This window comes from Gymnoscopelus microlampas, assembly GCF_963454915.1.
Source record: "Gymnoscopelus microlampas genome assembly, chromosome: 18".
NCBI lineage: Eukaryota > Metazoa > Chordata > Actinopteri > Myctophiformes > Myctophidae > Gymnoscopelus > Gymnoscopelus microlampas.
The window spans coordinates 31,218,480-31,238,103 of record NC_139955.1 but is presented as its reverse complement, the minus strand read 5'-3'; the positions used below and the strand labels follow the sequence as shown (position 1 = coordinate 31,238,103).

At 43.3% G+C, this 19,624-nt stretch overlaps 1 protein-coding gene across 1 annotated transcript in view; it reads left to right on the top strand.

Moving 5' to 3' along the window:
* Nucleotides 1–19,250, top strand: part of htr4 (5-hydroxytryptamine receptor 4) — a 175,233-nt gene extending 155,983 nt beyond the window's left edge. The window contains exon 9 of the mRNA XM_084041117.1: nucleotides 18,365–19,250. Within this exon, the coding sequence (XP_083897243.1) occupies nucleotides 18,365–18,565 (201 nt within the window). The 3' untranslated portion in view covers nucleotides 18,566–19,250. The remainder of the gene's footprint in view (nucleotides 1–18,364) is intronic.
* The last annotated feature ends 374 nt before the right edge of the window (nucleotides 19,251–19,624 follow it).

Genomic DNA, 19,624 nt, shown 5'->3' with positions numbered 1-19,624 from the left:
AACTAAGCTTTTGTAATTGTTATACATACTGTATACAAACTGATATAGCCTCAAGCGTGTACACACAGGTGGCTCATTCCATTCCGTTCCCCATCAGCCACCTTATAACCTTTAGCTATCCCGTTATCACTGCTCTTATATGAAATGCCCTGATGACACATTTCACAGTGACAAATTAATTCAATTAATCAAAGAGGCGATAATTCAACTGCTGGTCTCATAATGCAGTTAAGGCTTGGTTGTTTAGTGTGCAATGGCATACATTTTCATTCCGCTCATAAATGAGCAAAAGTTTAAATCAACGGACATTCAAAATGTACAATATAGCCAATCATGTCATGGTAGAATCACATCTCAGCCAATCACAAGGCTGTGTTCAGAACCACCTATCATTCGTAAGCGATGTGGATGTCAGAATAAATCTAAGCTAAGTGAGCGTAGTGGCATTATACGGCTTGCCGTATAACCTACTTACTGTAGGGCCTTCAATAAAACTGTACGAGCTGCAATATAATGGCCTGTAATGATTACCATCATACATGGCCCTATTGAGTCTTGGAGAAGGAGACATGGGGGAACAGAGTGATGGGAAAAACAATTGTTTTGGGAGCAGCGGAGTCCTCAACCTCATGAAGCATTAACAATTTGTTTTTGTTTGATCATTCTCTGTCTCACGCTTTATCCGTTGTGGATGAACTTGTATATAGTCAAATTTAAAACTCTCATTCCTTCTCATCCAGCTCGCTCTCTCTTCTCCATCTCTTGGACACACATACAAGCACACACGCACCCACCCACACACGCGAGCACGCACACACGAGCACACACACACACACACACACACACACACACACACACACACACACACACACACACACACACACACACACACACACACACACACACACACACACACACATGTACAGTAAACTTGCCATCGTTCTCTTTGTCTGAGGAAGATCTGCACAAAGTCATGGGCACATACCGTAGACATTCATACAGAGACAACTCTCTCTGTCTCTCACATGCTGTCTATTGCTCTCTGAGGTTTGATTTGTGATTACCTCGGAGTCTGTTGATTGAGCGCTGTTTATTTTATCCTGTCTCCGAGCATCACACAATTATGAAGACATGTTCCTCTTCGCATGAGAAAAACAAGGAAGTGCAGTTTTTCCCCTTCCCCTCCCAGGTGGACGACACGACTCTGCTCCTGAGAGAATTTTCCATTTAGCTTTGAGTTGGACATTTCTCACCACAAAGTCATCCCAGACAGACTTTTTGGACAAAGGCCCAAAAAGATCTAGGCCTATGTTCCTCACAAAAACAGGGTTTGAACAGAAAATATTTTAATAACCCATTGCTTTAGCAGCACATCAAAAGTTTGAAATGTGTTTGACTTTGACTTTCGATCCGTAGAAACCCTTTCATGTAGCAGATTGATCATGATTAAATATTCAGAAATCCCATCTTGACACGCACACACAGACAGGCACGCACACACGCCCATACACACACACACACACACACACACACACACACACACACACACACACACACACACACACACACACACACACACACACACACGTAAACACACTCCCATGCACACACACTGTAGTTCAAGACAATGTTATGTTTCATATTTTGTTGCTTGTTTGTGTTTTGCTTTTGTGTTGTTTTGCTTTTCTTCAAAAGGAGTCTCATGTCTATCATGTCAGTCATTGGGGTCCAAATTACACTTCTAATTACAAATACAAAACATGGATTAAAACTGTAATTCAAATATTAAACTAAAAAAGGAGTAACATGCTCTAACCGTATAAGAAAATAAATCTCTCTCTCTCTCTCTCGCATGCGCTCTCTCTCTCTCTCTCTCTCTCTCTCTCTCTCTCTCTCTCTCTCTCTCTCGCTCTCTCACATGCGCTCAGCGCTCTCTCCCTCTCTCTCTCTCTCTGCTGGAGGGAAGGGAAAACGTGTGTTATTATGTCCAGCCTCTGAGCTGGTAGATGGCCGTTTCTCATGGTTCCTTGATCATTCTGCCTATATTTAGGGATTTCTTGTCTTGTATTTTTGTGGAATTGTGAGCCTTCTTTCTGATGCTGCTATAGTGTCCATTGTGCTACTGAAACTCAAATAAACTGTTGGGGATCGAAATGTCAAAAGTTATCAATAGGTTCAAAATGCTTTGCAAGCAGACAAGACAGATTGTGATTGTTGTAACGACCGGTGGCTTTTAGATCTGAAGGAGAAGTCATGCCTTTCTCTAGGAACACTTTTATTCGCAACACCAACTGTGTCTCTATTCTCTAACTATCTTATGCACCAAGGAGCACTGAAAGGGGGGAAGGGGGTGCTCCCTGTACACACCCTATGGCTTGTGTTTGCACAAAAACACCTACAAAATAAATATAGCAACGCCCCCAATGCATTCACACAGCAAATAACAACTTAATAAAACAACAATAAAACCATGTGTGTGCCTGGAGCCATGCTGGGAAGTCACTATTATCACAGAGCCCATATGGAGGCAGGCGGTATACTCACAACAGCTCCCCATCGTCCAACCCGACGATGCAACATGTGGATGTTGGCCAGCCAGAACTTGTGGCGCAGTCTTTTATTGGCCACCATAATTTGGAGCAGTCGTTGGCCTTGCATCTGTGCTCACTCCCCAGTTACACACTCCATATCCGCATCATTGTGGATGACCGCAGAGGAGACAGTGCGTCATGAGCGTCAGGCAGGGTTACTCGGTGGACCAAGAAATGGGAAGCCGCCATTTCGATAAGGCCCTGGTACTTGGTGTCAATCAGTGGGAAGGAAAGGAGATATGGGACAGCAGTTCCCTCATTGGGCTGTCCTCCTGTAGTTTTAACGGCAGCAAAGTGGGAGGGCTCAAGGGCTTTAGAGCCGGGGAATTACGCACTTTCCACACTGGTAGCAGCTGGACCGGTAGTGTTGGCCTTTCCTCTTTTCCGCGTCTCTTGTGACTGCCGTGGAGACTGGAAACGTGCTCTTCACTGTACGTCATCATTCCCCACTCAGCTTGTTTGATATGACAGAGGTAAAACAAAGTATGGGCTCTACATGTTCTGCTTCATTAAGGGCATTGTGGAATTTATGTGGGCTGGCCATGTGGATATGCTCTGGAAGACAATCGCGACAGTGTCCCTGAACAAAGGCTTGTAGTGCCGACTGCACCTGGATATGATGTGGGAAGGCGGAACGAGGCTTAGACTCTTATGCTCTTCTAAGGAATAGTATAGCTCATCGACTCCTCTGGTCTGAGGATCATCAACACCTGTAGCGCCTGTCCTTCCAATGACAACAACCAATGAGTTGAGCTGCTGTTTCAACCATGCACGCGGTAGATGGTGACAAGCTTCATTGTACCAAGGCAACTAAGCACCTCCTCTAGGGGGCGCACTGCCGGTGTGACCAAGCAGCAGAAAGTGGTGGCTTTTACGGATCCCTGGCACTACCGGCAGCAATGACACCTCGAAACTGAGCAGTGAGGCCGGGGCAAGGCCAGTAAACGCTGAGGTGGAAGAATGCACTTTCAGTGTTTCTCTGGCAGAAGGTGGGGTTCCACAGTGTGGAATGTCCAAAGTAGAATCGTCACTGCCTGTAGACTTCTCTTGCCATTACACTTGGGCTGCACCGGTGTCTTCTGGCTATAGTAGGAGAGGCTGCCATCTTTGTTCGTATAATCCGGTACCGTAGCCCGGTGGTGAGTGTCTGCTCATTGGTGACTCGCTCTCTGTCAGTCCTTTTCCCTGAGAAACTGGCCAAGACGCTGGAGCGTAGCTGTGTTTTCCTCAATCTTGTCCAGATCTGTCATAGCCCTTCTGACACAATGTAATGACAGAAGGGTTTCAGATGTGAAGTGCAATCTTGACAATGATTTCAATAGGAAGAGTGTTTTATTCGCAACACCAACTGCGTCTCTTACCAACTCACTCACCATGGAGCACTGAAGGGAGGGGGTACTCCCTGTAAAAATCCACATCACTCATGGTGTTGGCACAAAAAAAGGAAATAAATAAATATAGAAATAAATAACAACACAACTATAAAAAAGTGTGTGTGCCCTGTGGCATGCTGACAAGTTGCTTCCCTGTCCAGACCACTAAACACACGGGATGCTACAATATTTGAACAAAAACAAAATAAAAACCATAGTGGTTAGAAACTAGACCAGACAAATGAAAAACAAACAACAGCAGCTGGTTTACTGTTTTACAACAGCATCTTACAAGCCCAGCACAACATGCAACTGCACAAGGATGTATGGCATGGAATGCATGATAAATCATACTTGAAACTTGTGATGCTAACGTCCTAAATATCATGTTTCACATATCTCTGCTGTCGTGCAGAAACCAGCTAACTCCAAAATGTTCATTTTTCAGGAAATGAAAAAACAAAACAAAAAGTTAGGAGGTTTTGTTCATCATTGATAAGAACAGCTGAATGGACCTCCAAGCTCACGATGAGGTTGGAGGTCAAAAGGGTGTGGAGCCTAAAGTTAGCAAAACCAACTAACTCCACCCCCCTTTGGTTGAGTTAGCTGGATTAGCAGAAAGTTTGAGGATCCAATAGAGTTAGCTGGTTTTGTCAGAAGCGCTTTTGAATACTTTTCATTGGTTAAATATTTTTAACCAACACACAGATGTAAAGGGTGTTCAATAGCACTGATTTATAAAAAATAAGTGTTTTTTTTAAGTCCATACTGCTATTCATAGGGCTGCACATGTGTCATGTGTTTCGCTAGCCAATCACAGTCCTGAATTTGCAAAGTCAGACAATCGCATTACAGCTAGTGGTGATGACACTAGCTGTAATGTGATTGGCTGACTTTGCAAAAGTATTGATTTGTATTGACTGTGGAAGGGTTAGGGTTGTAGACTGCGTTGTAGACTATTGGCCAATCACGGTGCAGGATTGGTCAGTGTCCAAACCTCACTTATAGGGGCCGGTTACACCGCCCCAAAAAAATGAAAAGGTTCAAAAACTGAGTTAGCTGGTTTCTTTCCAACAGCAACGATATATCTGTTCTATTTAGCCTGTTTTCCATATCTTCCCTTTGCCGTCACTCTACCTCTATGCTCTCTCTTCTCACGGAATACTACAAAACGATGGAGCACGAAAACAAATATTTCACCCACTGCATGCTTTACACCTATAAGATTGTGATGTGACATTTAAAAAAGATTCTGATTCTGAACTCACTCCATGTCAAAGTGGAAGTGGAACATACATGTATAACTCAGCTACCCTGTAAGTGTCATCAACAGCTACTGTGTACGCCCTGTTAACATGTCCTTGAGCAAGACACCTCTGTACCCCTAATAGCTGACTCATTACTAATGACTAATGTATACTTAGATAACCGAAATCTGACCTAGGTAGTATAGCAAAGTATGACACATAGGCTACAAGAGCTCTCGGGTCAAGAGCTTCAGCTAGATATTAAAAAAGTGTATTTTCAAACGAGTCAATAAGCAAAAATGATTTGTGAAATTAAAGAGGATTAAAGGCTGTGTGAGGGGTGGCAGCTTTTAATCCTTACTAATGTCACTAATAATCTTTGCTTGATTCTTAATTCCAGTGAATGCCTGCAGGCTGCAACATTATGCAGTCTTCTGTGTCCTGTGGCGTTTCAGTCTGCTGTGCTGTCCTGTGGTGTTTCAGTCTTCTGTGATGTCCTGAAAAAAAGGTCACATTGACTTTTTAGCCGTACAAATGATGAACAAAAGGTGCAGCAGTACAAAAGTGCATGTCCTAAAATATGATTGTTCTTTTCTTTAGATTTTTGCTTCATATTTCTACTTCGTTAAATCCTGGAGAGGAGAGAGGAAAAGGTCATGAGCCCCGCTCAAGCCAGGATGTTGCAATGAGGCTGACACACACACACACACACACACACACACACACACACACACACTCGTCATTCCAGTCATGAAAACAATTAGAGGAGGAACAGTGCGTTACAGCCGCCAGTCAGGCAGAAATAATCAAACCTCTGATCTACAGAGAGCCTGGATCACACTGTTCCCTCTGTCAACACACACACACACACACACACACACACACACACACACACACACACACACACACACACACACACACACACACACACACACACACACACACACACACACACACACACACACACACACACACACACACACACACACAATTGGGCGTTGTGGTAAAAAATAGCACAAAATATAAGGTAAAAAACATTGCACTTGTTATGAAAAATTGCGTAAAAAGAAAATCTTTTTTTAATGTAGGCTATCTATTTGCCCTCACAATATTAAGTTAGGTGTCTTAAGTTACAGTGTCGTGGAGTGATGGTGGCTATTTTCAACCCGAGCAGCAGCTAAAATCCTTGTCATGTCTGTCTGTCTATCAGTCACGCTACGTTCTCACGACTGGATTGTGCTTGCGTTGTTGTTGTTATCGTCCATGCTCACAGAGCTAGTTGCGGGCCCAGGAACAGAGGTGGTTGCACTTGCAACAGATTCTGTCCTTTTTTTCATCCATTTCTGAATATGCATTTTAAAACAGCGCTCCATTGATATTATTGTATATTATTGTATATATATATAATTTTTTTTTTTCTTTTTTCATATCCGTCTTGACTGAGGGGGTAGGACGGTCCGATTGAGGGGACTTTGCCCCCCCACACCCCCTTGTGGTGCCGGCCATGATTGTACTGTGTGTGTGTGTGTGTGTGTGTGTGTGTGTGTGTGTGTGTGTGTGTGTGTGTGTGTGTGTGTGTGTGTGTGTGTGTGTGTGTGTGTGTGTGTGTGTGTGTGTGTGTGTGTGTGTGTGTGTGTGTGTGTGTGTGTGTGTCTTCCTGTGGGTTACTGTACAGTACGTGCTTCTTATATGTCACATGCATGGACATCGCCCACTGATAGGAGTTGCAACCACCTCTCATTCTCTCCTTTCCTCCCTCTATCTTTTCTGCTTTCTTTCTCAGTCTCTCTCTCTCACTCTCTGTATCTCTCTCCACCCTCCACCCATGGCAAAGCATCCGTGTAACATATCATATGACATTTTACAGTTCATGGCCACCCACCCACCCACTAACTGAATCAGAGTAATGACAACACAGGAGATGGCAGTGGGGGAAAGCAGAGCAGAGGGAATGTAGGATAGATGAGGGATGAGAAAAGACAAAAGGAGAGTGTGTGGGGGGGGGGAGAAAAATGTATCCTAATCACACAGGCCAGAGTGAACCACCTTAGTTTTTTGTTCATTTTTTCTTTCGATTTGTTTTGTAAAAGGGTAGTCGTAATAAGCTATGGCTTCAGCCTATACCTTTTTGGTCAGAAATGTGGTTATTGCCCGGACGGCTTGCGTAGCGTCCCGGGCACCTAGGCTCAATGTAGCCTGACAGCTCATCGCGGGTTCGAGTCCCGATCCCGACGGCCTTCGCGGCCTTGATGTCACTCCCCATCTGTACGCATTTCCTGTCAAAATACTGTCCTATCAATAAAGGCATAAAAAGCCCCCCCCCCCCCCAAAGAATGGGGTTGATGGGGTTCAGAAAGGGGAACAAGATGGAAGGAATTTTAATTGGAACTTTGGATGGGCTGTAAATCAGTCTTGCACATCCAATGCACAATGGAAGTTTACATTGTCTCAGAGAATGATGAACACCATCTGAGCATCCCCCCCCCAGCCCATCCAGAAAATGTATGAGGGCTATGGAGTTGGGTGCTCCCAGTAGAAAGCTCACGAGCCTCAACTCCATTGCAGGAACTGGCAGCACACTTTGAGAGGTTGGCTCCACGCTGTGCTGGAACATCAACAGTGGCACTTTGCCCAAATGCATTCCAGCCCCGACGCCGGCGCGTGCAGAGATTAAATCCTGCTTCATCCATGTATGTGATCTCATGCTGCTCTGCTCCGGCATCAATGTCCATCATGCGCTGAAATATAAAACACATGAGCATTACCAAGATAAAAATAGACCAATATTTTACTGTATAATAATAACATGGTTATTTCTCATGTCCGCGGGGACGTCCGGGTGCGTCCCAGATTTTATGTCTGCGCATGCTTTGTGTGCCACAAGTGCACTGACTGTGCATGCGAGAAAAGTAATGCGGTATATAACCTATGCTCTGTTTGAGGAGATGCCGAGAGGAGACGTCACTACCCACTAGTGATGCGCGGGTCGGGTTTTTTCATGACCCGCCCCGCGACGCCCCGCGACGGAACCCAACCCGCCTCAACCCGCCCCGCGAACCCATATATAAATCTACGGCTCAACCCGCCCCGCGACCCACGATTTTTTTTTTATTCTGTAAAATCATGGTTAGAAAATAATCCCCAAGTGTATTCAAACTTATTGTTATTATTCTTATTCTTATTAGGAATAAAGACAAAACAAGAGCATGTTCTTATTTTTATTTTTTTTGCGTGTGAGAGCGCGTGACCCGCTCACCCGCAGCCCGCATAATTTTCTCCGAAATTCTGACTCGACCCACCCGCGCCGCGGGTTGACCCGCGGGTCCCGCGGGTTACGGGTCAACCCGCGCATCACTACTACACACTGTATCATATCAGGACTTGAAATTGTCTTAAATGGAATACAAACACAACAGAATAAAAACCTGAATAGAAAAAGACTTCTCGAAGCTTTGCTGATGGAATTTATTAGCATCTGAGGATCTGAGAACGCAGGAATGAACAGAAATAATGCCACTAGGTAGAGTTAATTAGGACAGTAGATATCTTCTCATGAATCCTTCAGTTGTCTAGAAGAAGGTCATTAGATTGTACCTTGTATTGATTGCAGCCCGTGTTGCTCTTGCTCTTGAGCGCGTGCACGTCTGCAGACACAAATTCTAGTACAATCACAACAACGTTATGTCCACTGTCCACAGATCCTTCTTATCTTAAATCATTTTAAAATGTTCTATGTGCCACTTCAGAACAACTGAGCTCAAACAAAGGACTGGAGCATTCGATTTGCTTCAAGGATTTAATAAGGTGCAAACAGACATGCTTTTAGTTAGATTCATTTTCAACACACGTCTTCTTCAGAGTCAAAAGGCTTTTGCCGTGAAGCAAATTGAGTGTTCCAGTCCTTTCTTTGGGTGCTCTTGTTCTTTATTGCTATACGCATACCTGAATATAGTCACCCTCAAAGTGAGTAAATTTGTTTCATTGTGATTTGGTGCTTTTTCTCATTTCACCCAATTGTTAGGCTGATGTTTTGGAAGATTCCATTATAGGTTAGAATCTGTTGCTGTATTTATTTTATTTGTATAAACGTTTCTACTAGTTCCCTCTCCTGCTGGGCAGAGAGAAGACATCCATGTCCTCCATCTGGTAGAGCTCAGTTCTAAAGTACAGTAAAGATAACAATGACAACAAAGATAATTCACATCCACACTTTAGTATCAATTTTACAAAATACTGTTATTTCAGTGTACTGTTACTGTTTACTGTACGGTAAATTACACATTGACTTACTGATTGTCTCTCTTAAACACTTTGAACCTGGTATCCCTATTTTATGTATGCTAATGAATATATCATCCTTTGTGGTCACCACATGGGAGTGAAAACACTTATTTTTGTTGTTGTTGGGGTGGATAGCTTATCATTAAAAACTCCATCTGTCTCTTCCCAACCCAAGACATTTTCTAGTGAGAGAGAGAGAGATAGTGGAGGTCCACTGCCCTTTTATACGGAGCGTGTCAGAGTGTGTTGTGTACAGTGCTCAGATTCAAGTCACAGGGCTTTCCTTGACTGATGCCCTCTTATCGTCGAACCAAGTTTTAAGTTCCAGCAATAAAGAATAGCAGAATCAGAAAGCGAAGCGGTGGCCTCATATGAACCATGAGAACCGCATCAGTGTGGAAAGCATTGCCGTCTGCCTGAAACTAAGCTAAAAAATCCCACCCTGTGTGAAGGAAGCGGTGCCTTTGATGAGTGGCCTCCTGGTGGCGCTATAATAGGGCGGGGCGGGGCTTCAGCAATTAATGCTCGTCCCTATTGGTGGTGTAAGTCCACATACCAAATTTGGACTTGGTGGCATGCTGCAAACTGGAGTTATGGCTGTTTGTAGCCCAGCCAATGACAATACAGAGGGGGCGGGGCTTCAGCAATTACAGCTTGTCCCTATTGGTGGTCTAAGTTCACGTGGTAAATGTGTATTTGGTAGCATGCTGCAAAGTGGACTTATGGCTGTTTAAAGCCCAGCCAATAGGAAGACAGAGGGGGCGGGGCTTACTACATTTCAGTTCGTCCCTATTGGTGGTCTGAGTCCACGTACCAAATTTGTACTCAGTAGCATGCTGTGAACTGGAGTTATGGCTGTTTAAAGCCCAGCCAATGGGAAGACAGAGGGGGCGGGGCTTATGTAATTACAGTTGGTCCCTATTGGTGGTATTAGTTGGACTTGGTGGCATATGCTGCAAGCTGGAGTTATAGCTGTTTAAAGCCAGTGGCCTCCTGGTGGCGCTATAATAGGGTGGGGCGGGGCTTCAGCAATCAATGCTCGTCCCTATTGGTGGTCTAAGTCCACATACCAAATTGGGACTTGCTGGCATGCTGCGAAGTGGAGTTATAGCTGTGTAAAGCGCTGTTTAAAGCCAGTGGCCTCCTGGTGGCGCTATAATAGGGCGGGGCGGGGCTTCAGCAATCAATGCTCGTCCCAATTGGTGGTGTAAGTCCACATACCAAATTTGGACTTGCTGGCATGCTGCGAACTGGAGTTATAGCTGTTTAAAGCCCGTGCTCAAACGGACATCCAGGCTCGGACGGACATAACGGACGGACAGAGTCAAGTGTGGAGCGGCTGGCACCGCTAAAAACTGCAGATTGTATCGTGCATAGAGGCAAGGGGAGGGATGTTTAATGTGGACTGACCGATCTAATCCCAAACAGTACAGCAATATAACTCGCTATCAGTCTGTCTCTATTTCTTTCTCCCTCCTTCTGTTTGCCTTGCACGGACTGCCTTTCTGTAGCCTTGGCTGAATTCCCCCACAATGCACCCTGACAGCTGTTCAGGCAACCTGATGGGGGAGAAAGAAAGGAAAAGTAACTTCTCTCTCTCTCTCTCTCTCTCTCTCTCTCTCTCTCTCTCTCTCTCTTTTGTTTACCAGCTCTGAACTATTAAGTTATTCCCAGTGATGAATTGGTGCCCTGTCAGAACAATAGGCTACAACTCTACTTATTTATTTTTTTAATGATGCAATTATGTTTTGGATCCTCTACCTGAGTTATTGCGCAGTCTAATTTATCCTGATGATGCTGATGATGATGTAATCTCATAATGACATTGCCAAACTGTAAACTTTTCTAGCTCTGTGGAAGAGGGAATGAACCTTTTCTCATAGGTTAGAACATTTGTAAATGGTTAAATATGAACTGGATGAAGGCATAGAACAAAACAGAACAGAACATCTTGTTCTGTTTTGGTATTCCTTCATCCCCTTTTATTTTTTATGAACTCTGCTTTTGTACCCAGTACTCCTTTTTACACATCCTTGCTACTGACAGGTGGCATTATGGACCATGTAATATTACCATTACCGCTGACCCTTTTCCAATGCATACCATGGTTTGTTTCATGTACTGTTTTCCATTCATTTCAGTACAGTATGATACTCAACTGGTAGGGATTTGCCACTTTCTTCAGTTCAGTAACCCAATGCACTAAATTGTATTGCATCTCTTTGTCAAAGACACCTTATCACTGGTTTTACTGTATTTTAAAGTGCGGACTGATTTGAAAAATCTTGCTGAAAATAGTCCCTGGAGAGAAGATTGATTTAGTTTAGAGTTGCAAGGAGTTGCATTGGTGTGAACTGGGCTTTAGTTACTGGACAAAATGTAAACAAACATATGATACGAAGATACATTTTTCGTTTTTCTTTTCTTTTCCTTTTTACAACAGTCCACCAAACAAACAGATGAAAACCATACAGAATGAAAGCCATCCATTGAAGTGAGACTCCTAGAGAGTGTGCAATCTGCTGGTCTTTAGATAAAGCCAGTCAGCAAAGCATAGCAGGGAGGCCCCTTTAGGATTTGTTCAGAGGAGTAGTAGATCTGGAGGCTTACAGTACATCTGAACCACTAACAGGCCCCACAGAAAGCTGTTGTTTAGGGCTGCAACTAGCCATTCTTTTCATAGTGATTATTCACTAGTTGACTTTTTAGATTAATCGATTAATTAAGAAGTGTGCAGGTTTTTTTTTTTATAGTATATCAACGAATCAAATAGAAAATATTCAAAATCGTTTTTATAAGAAACAAAACCGATTAGTCTGATTAACCACTTAAGCCCTGTTTTATACTTTGTCGTACAATTAGGCAGTGCAAAAAGAAAGTAAAGAAAATTGTGATGTCTTTTACCCTGCTGTATCTACAGTACTTTCTCTCGCTCTGTGCTGCCTCTGACAACTGAATTTCCCCCGCGGGATCAATAAAGGTCTCACCTTATCTTCAATAGCAAAAATAGCCCATCCACAAGCTCACTATGCGTCCCATCATGATACGTTGTGAGCCTGTAGATCGGCTTTTTTACAGTTTTCACCTACAGTGTAACGACAACAAAATAATGAAACACATTTATATTTTACGAAAACTGCATCTCAAGGGGCTTATCCTCTAGTGAAATTTCAAAAATAATTAAGATAAATTGTTTAGACTCATGCAAGGTTTTAGTTGGCCTGTGATCCTAGTTTACTGAGGCACTATACTGTCTCTGCATTTGACGTATGTCACTCTGGATCATCATCATCATCATCATCATAACCATTATTTATGCTCGGAAATACAATTGAGGCGCAGGCCCTCATTTTCAATGTAGCCGAGACAACAACACAGAACACAACACTCAACAGGCAGAGTCATTCACATACAGCAACATCAAATGCATGAATCAGAAGACAGAAAACACTCAAAAACCCAACATTTTAAAACTAAAAACAGATAAACAAAAATTAAACAAAGCTGTTACAATCTTGAACAAAGGTGTTGGAAACCATTGCCCTGAATTGATCCAAATAACTGTTTTTAACGACTTCTGGAGCTCATTCCAAGCAGATGGAGCACTGATAGAGAATGCTGCCTTGCCTAGCTCTGTATGAGCATGAGGAACCGTGAGCATCAGGAAGTCACTCGAGCGAGATAAGAGCGTCTGCTTAATGCCTAAATTGTAAATTGTACTTGTGTCTACTCTAGCCCATTCAGACATGAGGCCGATTCTAAAGGCGCCTTCTAAAAAGTTTTCTGAAAAACTTCAAATATTTTCTAAAAAATTAAAATGTTGCTATATACTGTACATAGCAACAGCAACCCCAAAAGGGGTTCCCGGATTGAAAAGTATAGTTACGTATATCGGTTCCCGGTCTACATTGGCTAGTTTAAGTGGTGGTGTGTGTTGGCATTCGTGAAATGTACACAATGTTGATTCAGTGACTTATTTTTACAGGCTAAATAATATGGGAGCAGGGCATACGATCTGGTGCCAGGCAGTTATTGTGCATGGTTGTTGGATTTAAACAGCTGATCCAACATGCCTGCTGGCAGATGGAGAGGGGCAGAGGATGGATGTCCATTTAATGTGGTCAGGAATGAAGGACAGGATGAGAGAGAGGGGCAGAATTGTACAGGATGGCAAGGGTCATTTTAGCTAACCTGTATACAACACATCAGCGGTGACATGATCCAGGTCCGAGGAGCGGGCTTGTACCCAGGAGGTTGTTGGTTCAACTTGGTTGGCCAGATCAACGAACCTGTTCAGCTTTCACCTCTCATTGTCGAAACAATTCAGCTTTCAGTGACTGTACATGTACAGTATGCTCCAGGCTGGTTGAAAAGGCTAGAACAAAGATCATAGATATGCACGGTTTCAACAGTGATGTCACTAGTGTCATGTGACGGAAGTGTTTCAGACTTAACGTTGGCTGTGCAGTCTGCAGTGGTGTATCAAAGACCATCAGCACACAATGCTTTGATTGAATTGACACTATAAAACATTGGGCGGTAGCCACCCCTACCAATCAAATGTATGTTTTAACAATTGGTTGCGCATTTTACCCCCGAAGTTGACGAAGGCGTGATTATTTATTTGACAGCCCTGCCGTGTACATAGAGTAAAACAGCACCACCTAGACATGCCCAGAATAGGGATGCTAGGGTTCATGTGGTTATTATTATTTTAAGGTATCTTTTTGAAATGCTGTTTGGTTTTCTCAACTGTGTTTGTGAAATGTATTTCCTGAAATGCTCTTCTGTTTTGTGAAATGTTTTGTTGACCCCAAGGGCCACCATAGTTTTGTTAAGATGTTGTTTATTTAAAAAAAGACGGGCCTGGATTTCAAAATGGCAGCTTAAGCAATGCATATGTTTACTGTAATATACACACAGCAGGCTACATTCAGGCTGGAATTCTCATTTATTCTTTGAGCTGTAAACCTGCTCAGCTGTAACTGATAAACTCACCACCCCAGGCCTGGTCATTTGCAGCAGTTTTCATTTTCATTTCATATGCCCTGAGGCCTTTTCAGTATTTATTTATTCGACTAGCACATACTAGCTTTACCATGAACTCTGTTCATGGTAAAGCTATTCGGAACACGAACCAAATATCCCATTTAGGTCAAATAAATTTGAATAATGGTTGAGCAGGTCAGTGGATAGAGGTCAGAGGCAGTCATACTGTGTTTTAAACACACACACACACACACACACACACACACACACACACACACACACACACACACACACACACACACACACACACACACACACACACACACACACACATGCACAGGGTTAAATACCACAAGATGTAAGCAATTTTGGGTTCTGCTCGGGTGAAAAATTGTAGCATGTTTCCCTTTGAAAAGCCTCTTACCATTACAGGCTTTCTGAGCGTAGGTAAATGTCATGGTTAATTTGTCAGCAGGAATTGTCTTTGGTCAGGGTGTTTGCATAAACAGCTCTTAATGGTTTTAGTCCGTATACAGACCTGTAGTTGCGGTTCGGAGGCCACACACACACACACACACACACACACACACACACACACACACACACACACACACACACACACACACACACACACACACACACACACACACACACACACACACGTGTACACACACACACACACACACACACACACACACACACACACACACACACCCACACACCCCCCCCCCCCCCACACACACACACACACACACACACACACACACACACACACACACACACACACACACACACACACAAACATAGGACTACTACTGTATGCCACAGCCAAGCATTCCCCTCTTTCAAATGTAATTAGGGCCAGACTATACAAGCATGTCGTATCATGACTGCCAAATGGCTTTCTTTTTTATACTTTAAGAAATGGTCTTTACGGCTCATGAAAATAGCTGTGTTACATTTTGTAATGGCAGTAACATCACATGTTTATTCTTTTAGCACAAATTACACATCATTGGATTCAAAGATTCCTCTTTGTCACATGTGTTTGTTTTTTTACATTTTCTTTGTCAACTTATACTGTAATTGCTGGGCTGAATTAGTTAATGTGTCGGAGCTAAATTATATATAGCTACATTAAATGATTGAACTTAACGTATTAGCTGAGTGTCATATATGCCTCTTTGGTTTTTACGTCATGTAAAGAATTATTGTTTTTTCACCCTCCATTGGCACCACATGTTGTTTCATCAACATGGAATAGCTTTTCTGATTGAATTAGCTGAACATCTGAAATGCATTTACCACACAATCATCATGCCGTAGAAACCTTGTAACCTTGTGCAAATTGCAATTTAAGTGAATTCAATTCAGTCATTTGAAAGAACATGTGTTTTTACATTCGGTACATGCACAATATTGTCATTTTTGCCCACATCCACGGCCTGTAGGTTTTACATTGAAGTGTAAACCACTAAAGCAGATCCCATTAATAGCCCTTTTTATATGGTCAGGTTACAGTCTCTCTGTCTGTCTCTGCTATTAGCCTTTTATGATCTCTTATTCACGTGCCACTTACGTCTCGTAAGAGATGTCACAAGGCGGTCAGCTTTGACAGCATCTCTCCATCACCCTCCCACGCCAAGGCTGCACAATAGCTTTTCCAGTAAACCGGACATGTACTTTATGCATTAATGACTCTATTTCATCAAGGGAATGCTATGAAGGCTTTGATTAAGTGAATTATGAGTTTACAACACTGCAGTGCATTGGGGCAAGAATAGGTTGGTCTAAAGGTTTCCTCATTTTAAGATTATCATCATTTCTCTCACTTGAAGAGAATACAAAACTAAAAACAGATATATAATGTTTAGCCAGAGGTCTTGGTCCTGTATAAGTAAGGTAAGGTACATTTTATGGCCTCTCAAAACAAGAGTTAAAAAAAGATTGGGCAGATGGCAAACACAGCTACAAGATAAAGTGCTTGCAAAACAAATGTGTTTTAACCGCTTTTAAAATGATTGCCAGGGGCAATTCCAAAGATTAGGGGCTACTGTGAAGGCTTGGACACCCTTAGTTTTTAGCCTAGATTGTTGGACAGTTAGAAGACATGAGTGGTCTCATATGTCCTGATAGCACAGTAATTCAGATAAGTAATGTTGTAAGTAATGTAAGTAATGCAGCAAGTACTGGTGTATTGTGTGACCGGCGTTGTGTGTTAAGATTCTGGTCGCCACATTTTGATCTAACTAGAGTGGTGATACAGAGGAGCAAGTCAGGCTGGTGAACAGTCAATTACAGTAGTCAAGATGGGAGGAAACAAAAACCTCAATGATTTGTTTTCATATATCTTTAATAAGGATTTAATTATGGCAATGTTTCTTGGTTGAAAGAAACAGGATTGTACAACTTTCAGTATACGGTATTAAAAGTTAAAGCCTCACTATGTAACTTTTTTTTTAATGAATACAATTTAATTTGGTCCGATCTGTATGGTAGAGTATGTTAATAAGATATAACTTATACAATTGGGATGGCTGTATTTTGACTCCATGCCCTTCTATTGTGACATTTAGATCGTGTCAAAGGTCATGTCTGACCTAGACACAGGATCTGACACGAATTTGGACCAAGTTTCAATTTATCCCCAAGCAAGCAATATTAACTCAATGGTAAAAAATGTCAGCACTTAAGCGGGAAACCAGGTTCAAATCCGGGGTAGAAGAGGAAAGTTACATAGTGCTGCTTTAATGTGTTCTTCATGTGTTGGTCAAGCTCCTTTTTATGCTTGAGTATCATCACTAGTAGACCAATATCAGGGCTTGTAATGAGGACTTCATTTTGTGTCCGGGCTGTGTTGAAGAAAGTATTGTGGCATGCAATCCTTGAAAGTGTAAAAAGTGACCTGGATAGCACTCTGGATTTTAATGTATTTCATACATATAGGCAGACCCTTTTTTTGCCTTTCAAGTGGCTGTTGCAGGAGGTTAATTGAACACTCAGCTGAAGCACTGTAATGTAGAGATGTTTTTATAGCCATTATCAAATCCAAGGTTTAGTACCAAATAGATGCTTGTTCAAAGACAGATCACTGGTATTTACTATTTTCAGATTAGTTTCCCTGGTGCTTTTACTTGATATAAAAAGCTAAAATGTTCATTTAATCTATACATGAGTTGTACAGTAAATCATCTGTACACCTTGTTCTCCTTTTCCTCTCTTTATCTCTGCCCCCTTGCTCTCTCTCTCGCTCTCTCTCGCTCTCTCTCTCTCTCTGTCTCGCTCTCTCTCTCTCTCTCTCTCTCTCTCTCTCGCACGCACGCACGCACGCACGCACGCACGCACGCACGCACGCACGCACGCACGCACGCACGCACGCACGCACGCACGCACGCACGCACGCACGCACGCACGCACATATCTCACGCACGCACGCACGCACGCACGCACGCACGCACGCACGCACGCACGCACGCACGCACGCACGCACGCACGCACGCACGCACGCACGCACGCACGCACGCACGCACGCACGCACGCACGCAGACACACACACACACACACACACACACACACACACACACACACACACACACACACACACACCTCTCTTCCTTATGGCCATTGACAACTCTTGCACTTTTACCCCAAAACAGGTTCATATTCTGCCACCAACCCTGTGCTTGCTCTACTCTTGAATTTGTGCAGAAATGTCCACTTGTTTCATATTTTGTTTGTATTTGAAATACAGTATTTCACACATGTGCGCATGCACAGTAGTTTCCCTGTGTATGAAATTAACTGCACACGTAAAGTTTCATTTGACTTCACTTGACCAACCTCTCTCTCTCTCTCTCTCTCTCTCTCGCTGCCTTTCATCCAGGTATTCTGTGCTTCACAACGGGAAACACCCGGAACAGGAGAAGGTATGTCTGCAGACCGACACAGAGTCCCACGAGTCCTGCTTATGACAGCCCTCCAACTCCTCCGTCTCGTCTCCCAACAACCACCATCGCCATCAATGCACGCCACAACTGCACGTGGACGGAAATGCACCGCAGCCTGGCCTGACGTCCGGGACTGAAATTCCTGCAAACGAAACACATTCAAAACTCTGTCTACAGACCCTGGACACCTAACTTTATGACTGTGTCCCAAAGTCTGCAGACCGGAAACGTGGGCAAAACTTCATTACCGGCGCTCAAAAAGGGTCTGGTGTCCAAAGCTGGCTTCTGAAACTCACCCAGAATGGCCATAGAAGGACAAGCAAGGAGCAGCAGGAGGACACAGGGACGCTGATTCTGGCTCTCTGTCTGATCTAGCCTTGGAAGGGTGGCAGTTGTAAAATGTCCCCGTCCCTTCTGTGACGCAGCCCCACAGAGATGGAGCTGGCCAGTCCAAATCAGAAATTGGAGTGTCCAGTGGATCAGCAGCTCTGACGTAGAGACCTGTTGGGTTTGTTGGCCCTGTGTTTGATTGATATCCCAGTCGGGGATGTCCTTGGGAGAGTGTGGCGATTGTCTTTGCTGCCATCAGGGATTGTAGTGGTGGAGCGTCAACGTGAGCGGGTATTAAAGACCATCTCTGTGTTAACAGTCAAAGCAGGGGGATGTGATTACCGACTGCACGGAGGAGTCTGGAGGTGAATGACGTTGCCAAAGTTATTTGTCCATGATGTAATATGGACCCGTTTTTTTTTTTGGAAGATTACAAGACGGTCCCTGTTGTGTTTGTTTTGTTTGTTTTGTTCTTTTCCGATGCTCAATGAAGCAAAAAAAAAAGGAAATTTTTGATTGATATTCAGATTTCCTTTTATAAAGATGTCCTTCACAAAACTATAGTGTTATAATTTTGCCAAAATGTACTTTTCAAATAAGCTTTATTGATCAAAGGAGTCAGTGCTTAATGCACACATTATTCTCCAACACTGCATTTCAATAAGCCCCCCCTCCCCCTTAAGTGTCTTAGCCTTTACTCACAGTCACAACATAAACTAGAAAAAGTGCTCCTCGGAGCACAACTCTCCGCCAGAAGACTTGTGTTGGTTCGAAGGTCGCGAAGGTCGCTATCCCTCTTGTATATGTAAGTGTCCTATCCATCCTGTCTGGGTAAGTGTCCTCTTCCGTTCATTCTGTGTAAGTGT